General features: G+C 37.6%; 1 protein-coding gene across 2 annotated transcripts; it reads right to left on the bottom strand.

The window, feature by feature from the left end:
• Nucleotides 1-14,266, bottom strand: LOC111783173 (nucleobase-ascorbate transporter 12-like). 2 transcript variants are annotated; one of them, XM_023664072.1, is made up of 11 exons: nt 13,775-14,266; nt 12,508-12,769; nt 12,265-12,362; nt 11,992-12,162; nt 11,082-11,182; nt 10,872-11,007; nt 10,664-10,714; nt 10,268-10,555; nt 2,163-2,397; nt 1,029-1,315; nt 1-711 (listed from the first exon to the last, which is right to left on the bottom strand). In XM_023664072.1, exons 1-11 carry the CDS (start codon nt 14,027-14,029, stop codon nt 490-492), a joined length of 2,106 nt encoding a protein of 701 aa, XP_023519840.1. In that variant the 5' UTR covers nt 14,030-14,266; the 3' UTR covers nt 1-489. The 2 variants fall into 2 exon arrangements, with proteins under 2 accessions (XP_023519840.1, XP_023519841.1); XM_023664073.1 differs by lacking the exons at nt 11,992-12,162; nt 12,265-12,362; nt 12,508-12,769 and adding exons at nt 12,997-13,167; nt 13,270-13,367 and having other exon boundaries at nt 13,513-14,266.
• Between the last annotated feature and the right edge of the window lie 589 nt (nt 14,267-14,855).

Raw genomic sequence — 14,855 nt, forward strand, 5'->3', positions numbered from 1 at the left:
TGAGCTAAGATCGATGTTCCTTAAGCACCGAAGTATTCGGTTCTCACAAATAATAAGAATTGGAACTCGAAATCCCTAAAGAAAGAAAGAATGAAAGAAGGTAATTAAATAAGTGGGAAGAAGAGAAATATACATGGACATGCCCAGGATGGAGGGACCCCCAAAACTTGCACAAAATGCATGAAAATCCAGACTAGTCAACTAGTAGTACACACAACATTTTATAATCTAAATTACAACAAACCCAGATCACTCTGGATCTTCAAAAAATGTACACAGCTATCTCCTACTAAACAAACCTATTCTGCTAATGTGCTTCGTGTAAGAAAATACACCCGCCGACCCCGAGCGCAACAAAAGAGGACTATAGACCATGTGAAGAGGAGAGTTGTAGGGACTTACATTTCGAACACAACCATTGCGTCGTTGTCTGAATGATGACCGATATGTAACGATACTTGGTCATAAAATCGTTGAATGTCTGGTCGCTTAGAATCCGACCCATTTCACCCATCTGAAAACTCGACCAACCCTGAATGGAAGTTCATAGTCTTTGGTAACTGCAGGCTCCCTCCTTGCAGTCTCAGGATCAGACCACACATATACACCACGTTCCTGTCGACTGCCGGGCACAGTGTTATCAAGGATGACGGCGACTAGGAATCCAATCACCATGTGTAAAGAGAATAATGTGTTGAGAACGAAATTCAGCTGCAAAACAAGAATTGGGGATCAGACACGAACAAAAGATAAAGCAAATAATCCATTCGCAACCGAAACATGAACAGTTCGTTAAAAGGGAAAATGCACAAAGGATGGACGAGAAAAGTTGAATCTCAGCTTCCTTATCCATTCTAAATATCATAGCTAATGAAGAAAAAGTTGAAACTTACACAAAAAGCTGCTAAAGAAATGATCGGAAAAAGGAACAAAATATCCCAATATCGGCACCAAAAAAAACAGTAAAAATGTCTCGGCCGCCTTCGTTAACTTATAGAGAGTAAGTTATTGAGAAAAGAGAGACATACCCCTCCCGATTTACTGTTGAAAGGTCCATGTGAAGCAACAATATACGGCTGAAAATAACTTGGAACAGACATGTTGGAGCCTGGGGAGATACCGTACTGTTGAAAGTAGGCTGGTACAGAAAGTGAGAAAAATAATGATAATCCAACAATGATAATATTCCGAGAGCTTCCTGCTTCACTATATCGAAGATTTGACAAGCCTAGTGCCGTAAGCATTGCCCACATGAAGCAAAGAAGAGCAGCAACCATGACGTCAGGAATGGAAGCAATAAGGCCCCCAACTTTACCTACAAGGCCAATAGAGTATTAGGCCAATGTGTAATGAGATAAAGTAAGTAATCGGCAGCCATTCCCCATTAATCCTGATCCTTATCGTTTTCTTATTTGAAAAAAAATTCAATCAGAATTTAGTAGTACCTAATACTCAGGATAGGACACCAATTTCAGGGACAATATGAAAGAACAGATGTAATTACTTCCACCCAAAAACAAAGCTATCATCATAGAAATCGACTTCATGACGCTAAAAGATCAGAACTGTCATAAGGTAATAAAAATTAATCATGCGTCATGTAACAGCCCAAGGCCACCGCTAGCAGATATTGTCCTCTTTGGACTTTCCCTTTCGAGCCTCCCCTCAAGGTTNGTTTCACACACTTATAAAGGATGTTTCGTTCTCCTCCCTAACCGATGTGGGATCTCACAATCCACCCCCCTTCGGGGTCCAACGTCCTCGCGGGCACTTGTTCCCTTTTCCAATCGATGTGGGACCCTCCAATCCAGCCCCGAGATTTGTAACAGCCCAAGGCCACTGCTAAGAGATATTGTCCTCTTTGGGCTTTCCCTTTCGGGCTTCTCCTCAAGGTTTTTAAAATGCGTCTACTAGGGGGAGGAGGTTTCCACGTGAGATCTCACCTTTAAGAGATGCCCCAACTCTGTGATCAAGCTAGATCAAATTCATTCAGAATGACGAGTCCAATATAGTTTTATATTTGAAGAAAAAAGAGCACTAAGCACATAATAATAATTGCACAAGAAATCCCGAGCGTTTCTAACATACTGATAAAACTGGATCCTACAAAGTCATTCCCAATTATAAAAAAAAATGCATGCACCCAATATGAATTTACTCACCTACAAGAGATAACACTATCAAAATGCATGCACCCAGTTCAACTGCTCTGCGGCTTCCCATTTTTGTAACTGCTATAGTATGAACATTTTCAGTAAGAGTTGTAGACCCAGTTCCTGTGCCCCATAGACCAGCCAAAATACTACAAAGACCTTCCAGTCCAATTCCTCGACTAAGAACACCAGGTGATGGCGGTCTGGATGCCACCAATAATGAAGCTGCATGATACGAACCAACCTGAGTGGTTCAGGAATAAATTAGATTTGTGATTTAGAAACTAAATGAAGTTAGCATTGATAAAAAAATAATAATAAATAAATAAATAAATAAGTTTCACCGGAAGGTAAGCATGAAAAATGTACACACTACATGGGTAATAAATATTATGTAGAAGAAATTTTTTGCTGTGCTGACAAAACAATGCCAAATCATTTAACATAAAAGATTTTTTTTTTTTTTTTTTTTCCTGCCATGAAGCCTAAGACATCTACAACCAAAAAGATTCGGACAATGGGTTGCCAAATTTTACTATAAACACAGCTGAAGAAATGGTGCCTACGACCTTGTCCCTCACTCTTAAATGATCAAAGATAGGAGAGGATATAAAGAAATCTGTATTTCTCTTGTAAATTCAGCAACAGGAACTAATCTTGGAACTAGGGGCACTGGCAACTATTCACAGTTCTTCACAGATTACACTTCTAAACCTGGAATTTTTCTTCAGCTAGTTTTTTCCCCCCATAATTTCAAGTCAGATTAACCTCACTAAAAAAAAAAAAAAAGCATTACTGAGTTAACTCTTTTGAGCTTTCCTTGTTTTTTGCATTATTTTCGTTGGTTTATTTTGCTCTTGGGATGATCTCACTTTGGCTTATTTAGGAGAACTGGGAGGTAATTGAGGAGGATCTATTTAGATTATTTTAGATTCTTTTTGAGGTTCCATAAGAAAGAAACATAGATTCAATTACGATTGAATATGTTAGATTTCTGTGGGAAAATTTTACCTAGCATCATTTTTAATAATCAGGGTAAGCATTTGTCATCAGAAACTAGATAGTAGATCAGGTTGTTTATAGGCAACAGAGCAATTGAGAATTATAGGAACCATATTAGGGATCATTTTTAAATTGATTTTGAAAATACGGATGATCATGTAGATAAAAGCATTCTACAGCGTTTCTCAAGGATTTAACTTTTAACTAGGGATCTTCAGCAAATTTCTCCATCGTCTTGATTGGTACCAGTAAGCCTAGGAGCAAGATTCTTACTACAGGATCACCAGAGACTCTATCTCCTTCCATTTTTGGGTGATTGTGGATGTTCTACTAGACTTAAGTCTAGAGAACATACATAGAGGTATAGCACAAAGGTTGTGGAAAAGACAAACTTTTATATTTCTCCCGACTTGCTAATGATGACATTTTTTTTCTATTCCGAGAGGGAAGATTCATTTGTGAACCATGATAACGTTCTGCATCTCTTTTAAATTTAAACCATTTCTCGCCTTAATTATGACAACTCAAGAAAGCTCAAGGGCTGATCCCTTAAGGTGTGTTCTGGTGCTTTCCTTGTTCCCCACGATGCTGTTAGCGCTGTCTTTCTTCCTTTCTCTTTCTCTGTTTTTTTTTTTTTTTTTTTTTTTTTTTTTTTCCTCTCCTTTAATAATAAGAGATTTCACTTTAATGGAATATGCAAGGGCGTACAAAAAAAATCAGCCTAACAAAGGGGGCTCAACAAAGAAGAGCTTCAATCCAAAAGGATAAGGCCTAACTTGTAATTACAAACCACCAAAGCTCAAACCAGTGTATTAAATCTAAACATCTCCCTAGGGGGGTAGATGATATATTGAGGGCATTCTTTGGGACAATCTTAAGGTTCACTTCTTCAGATACTACAGTATAGCCAATTTAAACTGTTAACTCTTCCATGAATAGTCTTCCACGCGAAGAATTTAACATTCATTGAATTTTCATCTTCTATAGAGAGGAAGAAAAACAGACTCACTAGAAGGAGAAGGGTTTCAACAAGCTATAAAGGAACAAGTGGCAAGAAGAGCCTCTTGTAGGGTCAGGGCTCCAAAAGCAAATATCCCTTCACGACGTGTTAATCTCAGACTCCCATATCAATGATAAGAGAGTCATGACATTTATTGTTTTCCTATCAAACAATGGATAATGGAAACCCGACAATAAAGAGGAAGAGCTCTCGAAATGAACAAAGATATCAGCCACCCGAGCAATATTTCATAAGGTCAAGTGATACAAAAAGAGAAACATAAAGTAGAGACGTTTATCCCTCACCCATTTATTCTCCCAAAATTACATTTCCTTCTCATCACCCACATAACACTAAACATAATGAGAAAAAGTAGGGAGCTCATTAGATATTTATTTCCATAGGTTTCTGTATGTGCATTTGACCCCACCCCATATCCACTAAGAATGCTATAATCATATACCACAAGATAGTAGACTCGCGGGAAACCACCAAAGCCATTTAGCCAAAAGCGCTTTGTTATGAGCCCTTAAATTCCAAGTTCTAAACCCCTAGGTTCACCGGCTACCCACCACCTCCAAACGCACAAGATGGCTGCCTTTCCCCATCAATCCCTTTCCACAAAAAAAGAAAAAAACTCTCATAACCTTCTCTAGTTTCTTACACATAGAACAAAGAGCTCTAAAGGGTGACAAAAAGTAGATTGAAAAGTAGATAGGGATTCCAGTCAAGACCGAGTAAATGAGAGTCAATCTTACCCCTCTGGAGAAAACTTCTTTGTCAAGAAACGCAAGTCTTGTATGAACCTTATCCACAAAAGGTTTCCAAAACAAAATGTTTTTTGGGTTACGACCAAGACCAAGATAAAAGGAGTGAAGGTAAGGACAAGTTGTTATAAGGGATTAGGCGAATAAGAATTTTGATCTTCCAACTATGTGGCTTTCATGCTTCGGTTTAGAATCGGACACCTTATGACAAAAGATTATTGCAAGTGCAGTCACTACTAGTACATGGGATAGGCACGTCAAGCAAGAATCTTGGGTAAGTTGTATCTCAATCTTCAGCGATTTTGTTATGCTATCAAGCTCTTGGTGGAAAATGTATCACCTAGTTTCCTTTTAGCTTTTTTAATTTTTATATATAAAAAGCCAATTTTCATCGAAACTAAGTCGACATAAGGGGTCCAGCAAAATAAAATGACTTCATATAACTAGGGACCAAACGTCATACAGACTCCTCTCAATTTCTCCAAAAGTTCTATTATTCCTCTTCCCCCCAAAGACCCCACAAAATAGCACAAACCTTGGCTTGCTACAAAAATCTTCCTTCTCAAGAGACGACAGATGGCCAAACACATCAAAAAATAATTCCACACAGATTGAGCAAAAGCACATCTCCACAAAATATTATCCAAGGCTTCCACCACCCTCCGACAAAGAACATAGCAAGACAGCTCCAAAGAATATGATCCACGTGACAAAAACATAGCAAGATGGCCCAACTAAAAAGGGCATCTTTCTCTTAAGCGAGTCAAGAGTATTAACTCTTCAATTTTGCCTCGTAGTACAATTTTCCTTTGCCACCTCCTATTTCCATTTTAGGAGACCTCAGCAAGAACATGAAAACTTGGATTATCCACATTATATATCAAATTACACTATGTTCATCTTGCCCTTAACCATAGTTATCATCTAACGTCCTTGGACCCTAGGGCAATCAATTTGCATGTCCTTTAAAAAATTTCATCACCTCTATGATTACGTAATCTCTCCCTTCAACTTCCATGTTCTTTACTAAGTTCAGGAAGCCTAAAATTACTGAAAAACATGTATATTTTTTTTCATTGGTAGCCTCATGGATCAATGTCGTAGAACCATGGACCTTTATTTAGAGTTCTTCATGTTTTGTTGGTTGAATTTTGCAAAATGCCCCTCAACCAGGGTAGATTCCAATCAGCTAAGCTTACAAAATTCTAGATATTTACCCATGAACTTTAAATTTGTTTCAAATTTTCTTTACAGTAAAATGACGATGGTGATCTGGCAAATAAAATAGTGTGCAAATTTCGACGATTAAGTTGAAGTTGGAATGGAATAGTGGGAAACGTCATAAATTGGTAAAAATCAATAACCTCATTGATTATGAAGAACCAAACCACTAGAAAATTCAAATGAGACAGGGGTCGAGAGAGAAAGCTTTGTAAGATGTTTATGAGAAAGTATTGTGTAAGAGTTAGGTTGGTTGAAAGTGTGTCTCTATTGNGACAAATAAGTAAAACAATTTAGTATTCAATGGTTAAATTTATCAAGAAAGAATGATCCTAAGGTTTGACTTCCTTTGTTTTTCTTTTTTTTTAAAAGATAATAAACACTACATTTTCAAATTCATCTAAACATACATTTTAGCTTTGCTAGCATGTCCATGTTCAACACTTGGACAATGACCCTACCTAGTTGGACACGTCCTAAATGTGTTGCTCACTAGTTGTCCAAAGTCAATATAGGTCCAACATTTGTTAGATACATAATGAATATTTGTTAAGTATACTAGATAGATATATAGTTGTTACATCATCAATCAACTCAAACTTAAGTTGATAGGTATACTGCAACACTCTTCCTCACTTTTAACTGTGTTGCAACAATAATAATAAATGACAGAAGTATTAAAAAATGAAGTAAAATACATCAAACTCATTTGTTTAGCATATAAATGCATAAATTTCATGATTTGGAATGTCTTTGTGGAATAAAAATAATATATGTTTTTAAAAGATGTATTTTTTTAATAAATGTGTCATTTTTGGGTCCATGTCCAAGATTTTCAAAGAATGATGTTTCATCGCGCTTGTGTCATGGCATATCTGTATTCGTGCATCATAGGTGTTAGACAAAACCCAAAATCAAGATTTAATTGGAGAGATGCACCCATTAAATGGGTCTTTCCGCACATAACCAAACTGAATTCTTCTTCAAATAAGGAGCCTTCAGTATCCCAACAAAACTCTTAATCTTCAACATCTTGTAGTAACTCTTTCTAAGGGGTTTATTAATTCAATAAATGGGGCCATCAAAAATTCAGATTTCTTGGTGGAAGATGAGGGAGTCAGAGGAGGATTCAATATGAAGTCTTAATAGTGGTGGCTTGGAGTTCAATTTTCCAATTGTTAATTGGCATGAAAAGGTATCTGGTGAAGCTCTTGATGAAGATTTTGAAGAACCTCTAAGTTTCATTTTTCGAGAACTTAATTCACCTTTAAAGAAGCCATCAGATGAGTCTTCTCCTCCCCCTCTCCATCAACACAATAGATGAAAAAGAAAAATTTTCTTCCCTTCTAAAAGAATGTGGCAATGAAATCTATTAGATGATTTCTTGAGGTTAGTGTTTTGGCCATTTGATATGCTGTTTTCTCCTTGGAATCCATTAGTCATTAGTTGGGCCGAAGTGGTTGTCGTCGTTTGTCTTGCTCATCGGTTTTCAGTTATAGGGTGAAGTTGCTGCTTCTTGTGGTTTTCTTCAGAGTTGAGTTCGGCAATGATAGGGCTTTTGTTGTTGTTTCATTCTTTTTCCTTGGGGTATTTGAGCTTTCCTCCTTGGAAGTTGCTGTTTCTCTTCCTTTTATGTTGTGATGTTTCAAGCTGGTTGGTGCGGTTTCTGTTTGAAGCTTCAATACTTTGAGGAGCTTCCCACTAAAGTTTCAGTTGAGAGTTTGTGGTGCTTTATCTTCTAGTTTTGCAGTTATTATTTTTAGTTGGCTGTTCTTTGGTTCCTTTATTTTGTTTGTTTTTTTCTTTTTTTTGGGTGTTATGTTTTTTCTTTCTCCCCCTTTCAGAAGTTTGTATCTTTGAAGTTTTTATTTATTTTCATATGTGAGCTTGTCTCTTGTTCAAAAATACATAATACGAGCACGTACGCATACATATCTGCATAAGCAAATTTAAAAAAAAAAAAAAAATTGCGCTGCTAGAAAGATAAAATAATTAATGAAGATCAAAAGAAGAAGACTAGAAACAAGAGACTACTAACCGAATCCACAGATGAGATGACAGACACAACACACATAATAATTGCTGTTTTCCAGTGGAAGACGGGAGTGCCCCACTGTAACGGATATGGAAATCTAAACCACGGTGAAGATTTTAGTGCGTGAGAAGTATCAACTCGACAATGCTTCATCCTTGAAACATGTCTTCTGCAGTGATCAGATATTATATTTGAGGCAGGAACATTTGTATCACAACCTTTGTAACTATAGACTCCAGCTTCAGTCAGCAAAAACGCCAAAGCCCACGTGATAACAATTCCAAGTGGAACCTGGCAATGGAATATAAGATCATGATCGACCCTATGGATGTTAGAAGACAACCTTAAAGAAGATTATCAGGAAACTATCAGTTTCAAACATTGCAACTCCTCACTTACTGCATATATTAGAAAAATCCGATGGCCGAGAATAGATATCTTCCGGAGGTACTGTGGAATTCATGGAGAGTGTGTTAGTAATTTGTTTGTAATTTGACTGAAAACAGATGCATGACGACTAATATTGCATAATGTTTGTCACTATTTTTCATTTAAATGGTAAAATATGGCAAAAAAAAAAAAAAAAAATCTATGTAGATGAACGTACTAGAGAAAATATAATAACCAACAGTATCTGCACTACACCAATCTCAAGACAGGCACCAACTAGTGGAAAACCATAACTATAAAACGAAAGTCCAACAGCAGCAATGGTTGGGGCCACAACTACAGGATGGATCAGCCTGAAAAAGATAAATCAATTACTTACTCATGTAATGTGCGAACAGAAAGTCGTTACAAGTCAACAAAATCATACCTCAAAAGCAGTGACATCAGTCCACTATATCCAAGTATTGCTTGAAAAGCTGAAGCTATGATAATTGCACCCTGTAACTCCTTCATTATGTGCTTAAAATTCTGCAAGCATTAATAAAAAAGAATACAACATCTGGTACAATTCACTATAGTATAAAAAAATCTTTAAAATAGGGATTTCTTGAATTTAGGGCAAGTAAGGATAAAACATATCCGTCGAGACTAGAGAGAATAAATTTATTGCATTATTTCGTTTCTCAATGAATAAGATGTCACGCTCGTGACCAATAAAGATAAGTCCAGTAGGAAGCTAGGACTTTCAGTTTCTTCATCCATAATTAAGGTCGTGATCCAAATTGTTCTTCCTTCAAACAACTAATCTCTTCAAATAGCATGACATAAAATAATTAAAAGTGAAAGACAAAACGTAGACTGAAGTTAAGACCAATGATACTCTGATATATACCACACTAAAGTTCAAAACTGGTGGGAAGAGGGGCAACTGTGTTAGTAACAGTGAGGCGGCGAGATAACTTGTAACGACCCTAGATTTCTAATTACCTAGAGTCATCACCATCATCATAGCGTAATCATTTCTATGCAGAAATAAGTGTTTAAACTCCATAAAACATAAACTTCATCTTAAAACACAGCCATGGACTTACGTGTTCGAAAACATCTTCAAAACGACACAACAATAAACTAAATGAAATAACTATTACATTGTAAGCTTACTTAGCCATCAACCTTCATTAAAGGCTTTGACAGACAGAACCCATATACTATGAAGCAAAACAAATCAATAGAATTGAACGGAAAAGTAAAGCTCGTCGTCCCTTAGGAGTTGCTAATTTCCGNCTTCCTTTTATGTTGTGATGTTTCAAGCTGGTTGGTGCGGTTTCTGTTTGAAGCTTCAATACTTTGAGGAGCTTCCCACTAAAGTTTCAGTTGAGAGTTTGTGGTGCTTTATCTTCTAGTTTTGCAGTTATTATTTTTAGTTGGCTGTTCTTTGGTTCCTTTATTTTGTTTGTTTTTTTCTTTTTTTTGGGTGTTATGTTTTTTCTTTCTCCCCCTTTCAGAAGTTTGTATCTTTGAAGTTTTTATTTATTTTCATATGTGAGCTTGTCTCTTGTTCAAAAATACATAATACGAGCACGTACGCATACATATCTGCATAAGCAAATTTAAAAAAAAAAAAAAAATTGCGCTGCTAGAAAGATAAAATAATTAATGAAGATCAAAAGAAGAAGACTAGAAACAAGAGACTACTAACCGAATCCACAGATGAGATGACAGACACAACACACATAATAATTGCTGTTTTCCAGTGGAAGACGGGAGTGCCCCACTGTAACGGATATGGAAATCTAAACCACGGTGAAGATTTTAGTGCGTGAGAAGTATCAACTCGACAATGCTTCATCCTTGAAACATGTCTTCTGCAGTGATCAGATATTATATTTGAGGCAGGAACATTTGTATCACAACCTTTGTAACTATAGACTCCAGCTTCAGTCAGCAAAAACGCCAAAGCCCACGTGATAACAATTCCAAGTGGAACCTGGCAATGGAATATAAGATCATGATCGACCCTATGGATGTTAGAAGACAACCTTAAAGAAGATTATCAGGAAACTATCAGTTTCAAACATTGCAACTCCTCACTTACTGCATATATTAGAAAAATCCGATGGCCGAGAATAGATATCTTCCGGAGGTACTGTGGAATTCATGGAGAGTGTGTTAGTAATTTGTTTGTAATTTGACTGAAAACAGATGCATGACGACTAATATTGCATAATGTTTGTCACTATTTTTCATTTAAATGGTAAAATATGGCAAAAAAAAAAAAAAAAAATCTATGTAGATGAACGTACTAGAGAAAATATAATAACCAACAGTATCTGCACTACACCAATCTCAAGACAGGCACCAACTAGTGGAAAACCATAACTATAAAACGAAAGTCCAACAGCAGCAATGGTTGGGGCCACAACTACAGGATGGATCAGCCTGAAAAAGATAAATCAATTACTTACTCATGTAATGTGCGAACAGAAAGTCGTTACAAGTCAACAAAATCATACCTCAAAAGCAGTGACATCAGTCCACTATATCCAAGTATTGCTTGAAAAGCTGAAGCTATGATAATTGCACCCTGTAACTCCTTCATTATGTGCTTAAAATTCTGCAAGCATTAATAAAAAAGAATACAACATCTGGTACAATTCACTATAGTATAAAAAAATCTTTAAAATAGGGATTTCTTGAATTTAGGGCAAGTAAGGATAAAACATATCCGTCGAGACTAGAGAGAATAAATTTATTGCATTATTTCGTTTCTCAATGAATAAGATGTCACGCTCGTGACCAATAAAGATAAGTCCAGTAGGAAGCTAGGACTTTCAGTTTCTTCATCCATAATTAAGGTCGTGATCCAAATTGTTCTTCCTTCAAACAACTAATCTCTTCAAATAGCATGACATAAAATAATTAAAAGTGAAAGACAAAACGTAGACTGAAGTTAAGACCAATGATACTCTGATATATACCACACTAAAGTTCAAAACTGGTGGGAAGAGGGGCAACTGTGTTAGTAACAGTGAGGCGGCGAGATAACTTGTAACGACCCTAGATTTCTAATTACCTAGAGTCATCACCATCATCATAGCGTAATCATTTCTATGCAGAAATAAGTGTTTAAACTCCATAAAACATAAACTTCATCTTAAAACACAGCCATGGACTTACGTGTTCGAAAACATCTTCAAAACGACACAACAATAAACTAAATGAAATAACTATTACATTGTAAGCTTACTTAGCCATCAACCTTCATTAAAGGCTTTGACAGACAGAACCCATATACTATGAAGCAAAACAAATCAATAGAATTGAACGGAAAAGTAAAGCTCGTCGTCCCTTAGGAGTTGCTAATTTCCGTAATCCGTAATGCAATGAGAAAGAACAAAAAAACTGAGGAAAAGAGAAACATACGTTCCCGTTAAGTCCTTGAAACTCAGGGGAATTGATAATTGCCAATGCTGGAGCCAGGAAAACAAATGATGGACCTTGTATCAATGGTAACCTTGAGCCGAAAGAAGTATGCAAAAGGGTAGTGATGCCCGACACGAAGAGCACGGTCGATACCACATTTGAAGTATCCTCCTATAAGCCACTAACTCCAATCAGATCAAGGAATTTGCACAAATAAAAGTCTAAAAATGAGAAGAAAAAAAAGTTTCAAACAAGAAAGTTTAATCTACTTACGTAAGTGCCACCCATTGCAGGAACAATAACAAGCGGAATAAGAATCAACGAACCCAACATCGAAATATAATGCTGGAACCCATATAGACCGATCGGGACTGTAATTTTGAGCACCAACAAACAAAATCATATCAGCCATGAATCCCCATTACGAAACAAACAAATTGCAAACCCTACAATTAAACTAACAGAGTGTTCGTCTTAGTGTTCTTATCTGCATAAAAAGAAAGAGTAAGAACTCACCAAGACCAGGCGTATCTCTGAGTTCGTACTTCATGTGCGAGTGTCTGGCCACAAATCCATCATCATCCCCAATCTGCGGCAGAACATCCACCACATCCTCATTTCTAGCCGGCCGCCGTGGTTGATTCGCCGGTTCGGAAGGCGGAGGGGGAGGCAGCGTTTGTCCATTCTGTACAGGAGCAGAAGCCTTCGGTAAGCTATCAGAATCCCTCCTCCTCCTCACCGACTCATCTTTAGCTTTCTCCAACTGCGGCTGAGCCGCCTTCACANCAACAATAAACTAAATGAAATAACTATTACATTGTAAGCTTACTTAGCCATCAACCTTCATTAAAGGCTTTGACAGACAGAACCCATATACTATGAAGCAAAACAAATCAATAGAATTGAACGGAAAAGTAAAGCTCGTCGTCCCTTAGGAGTTGCTAATTTCCGTAATCCGTAATGCAATGAGAAAGAACAAAAAAACTGAGGAAAAGAGAAACATACGTTCCCGTTAAGTCCTTGAAACTCAGGGGAATTGATAATTGCCAATGCTGGAGCCAGGAAAACAAATGATGGACCTTGTATCAATGGTAACCTTGAGCCGAAAGAAGTATGCAAAAGGGTAGTGATGCCCGACACGAAGAGCACGGTCGATACCACATTTGAAGTATCCTCCTATAAGCCACTAACTCCAATCAGATCAAGGAATTTGCACAAATAAAAGTCTAAAAATGAGAAGAAAAAAAAGTTTCAAACAAGAAAGTTTAATCTACTTACGTAAGTGCCACCCATTGCAGGAACAATAACAAGCGGAATAAGAATCAACGAACCCAACATCGAAATATAATGCTGGAACCCATATAGACCGATCGGGACTGTAATTTTGAGCACCAACAAACAAAATCATATCAGCCATGAATCCCCATTACGAAACAAACAAATTGCAAACCCTACAATTAAACTAACAGAGTGTTCGTCTTAGTGTTCTTATCTGCATAAAAAGAAAGAGTAAGAACTCACCAAGACCAGGCGTATCTCTGAGTTCGTACTTCATGTGCGAGTGTCTGGCCACAAATCCATCATCATCCCCAATCTGCGGCAGAACATCCACCACATCCTCATTTCTAGCCGGCCGCCGTGGTTGATTCGCCGGTTCGGAAGGCGGAGGGGGAGGCAGCGTTTGTCCATTCTGTACAGGAGCAGAAGCCTTCGGTAAGCTATCAGAATCCCTCCTCCTCCTCACCGACTCATCTTTAGCTTTCTCCAACTGCGGCTGAGCCGCCTTCACACTCTCCTGCTCTCCATTAACGGCAGAACTGCCACGGAGACGGCCAGCTTCAAGATCCGTGTGGGCATGGGGGTCCTTGGACCTCGGGGGAAGAGCGAGGTTGCCGGAATCAGTGGCATTGGTCTCGCCAGAGAACTTGGGACGGAAGCCGGTGCGTTTGGCCCAAGAAGCCGGCGGCATTGAAGAGGAGTCCGGCGCGGGCGGCCATGGACCCGGACGCTGGCGGGATTTGGGGTCGGAAGAGGACATTAGAGAGAGGAAGAGAAAGACTAGTGCGGCATAATAGGTTGAAATGGAAGCAGATCGGAGGTGGGGGAAGTGGGTAGAGAAGTGCAGAGAGGTCAGAGAGGAGAAGAAATGGAGCTCTCTCACACTAGAGATGAGCTACTGATGTAGAGAGAGAAAGTGAGTTGTGTGTGTGTGAGTGAGTGCAGACGGCAGAGAGAGAGGGAGAGAGAGCGCGAGAGAGAATGTGTGGGAGAGAGTGAAGGAAACGCCAAAGAGAGACAACTCAGTAAGCGGTGGAGAACCTCAAACCGCGTTTTATTTTTTATTTTTTTTTTTCCATTTTCAACTTTTTATCTTTTTCCCTCTCAATTATTCTCCTTACTCTAAAACTTTAATCAAATATATTTATCTTTATTAGGAAATAAATAAATAAATAAATAAAACTAAATTTTATCCATTTAAATTTTTAATTAATAATTATATCAATTTTAACTCTTCATACTCAAAATAACTTCTACGTTGGATTAAACAAGAGTCCGATCAATATCAAGTATGAGAGAACCTAATGTGCATAACCCAGAGCGCAAATTACTATATCTCATCCTTCATACTGTCACAGCCGAAAAAATATAGAACGACATAAGTCTCAGAATCTCGACCTAGGAGTATTTCGGTAATTATTCATAATGTGCTTAACTTACTCAACCAATTTTCCCTACTTGAGTTCTAACATGGATATTTTCTTCCTAACTCAGCGGAAAGTATAAAAATTAGCATGCATTTCGTAATTTTATTTTAGGGGCATTTTCGTAATTTTCCATAACATACATCGTATTCTTATTTAGAT

Source organism: Cucurbita pepo, chromosome LG20 (assembly GCF_002806865.2).
Source record: "Cucurbita pepo subsp. pepo cultivar mu-cu-16 chromosome LG20, ASM280686v2, whole genome shotgun sequence".
Classification (NCBI taxonomy): Eukaryota; Viridiplantae; Streptophyta; class Magnoliopsida; order Cucurbitales; family Cucurbitaceae; genus Cucurbita; species Cucurbita pepo.

Excerpts from the sequence above, each read along its gene's own strand:
- LOC111783173 (XM_023664072.1), bottom strand. The coding sequence starts at position 14,029 with ATGTCCTCTTCCGACCCCAAATCCCGCCAGCGTCCGGGTCCATGGCCG. Across the intron at positions 12,363-12,507 it reads CAGAGATACGCCTGGTCTTG|TCCCGATCGGTCTATATGGG; the intron begins GTGAGTTCTTAC and ends TCAAAATTACAG. Across the intron at positions 1,316-2,162 it reads GATAGTGTTATCTCTTGTAG|GTAAAGTTGGGGGCCTTATT; the intron begins GTGAGTAAATTC and ends TTGGCCTTGTAG.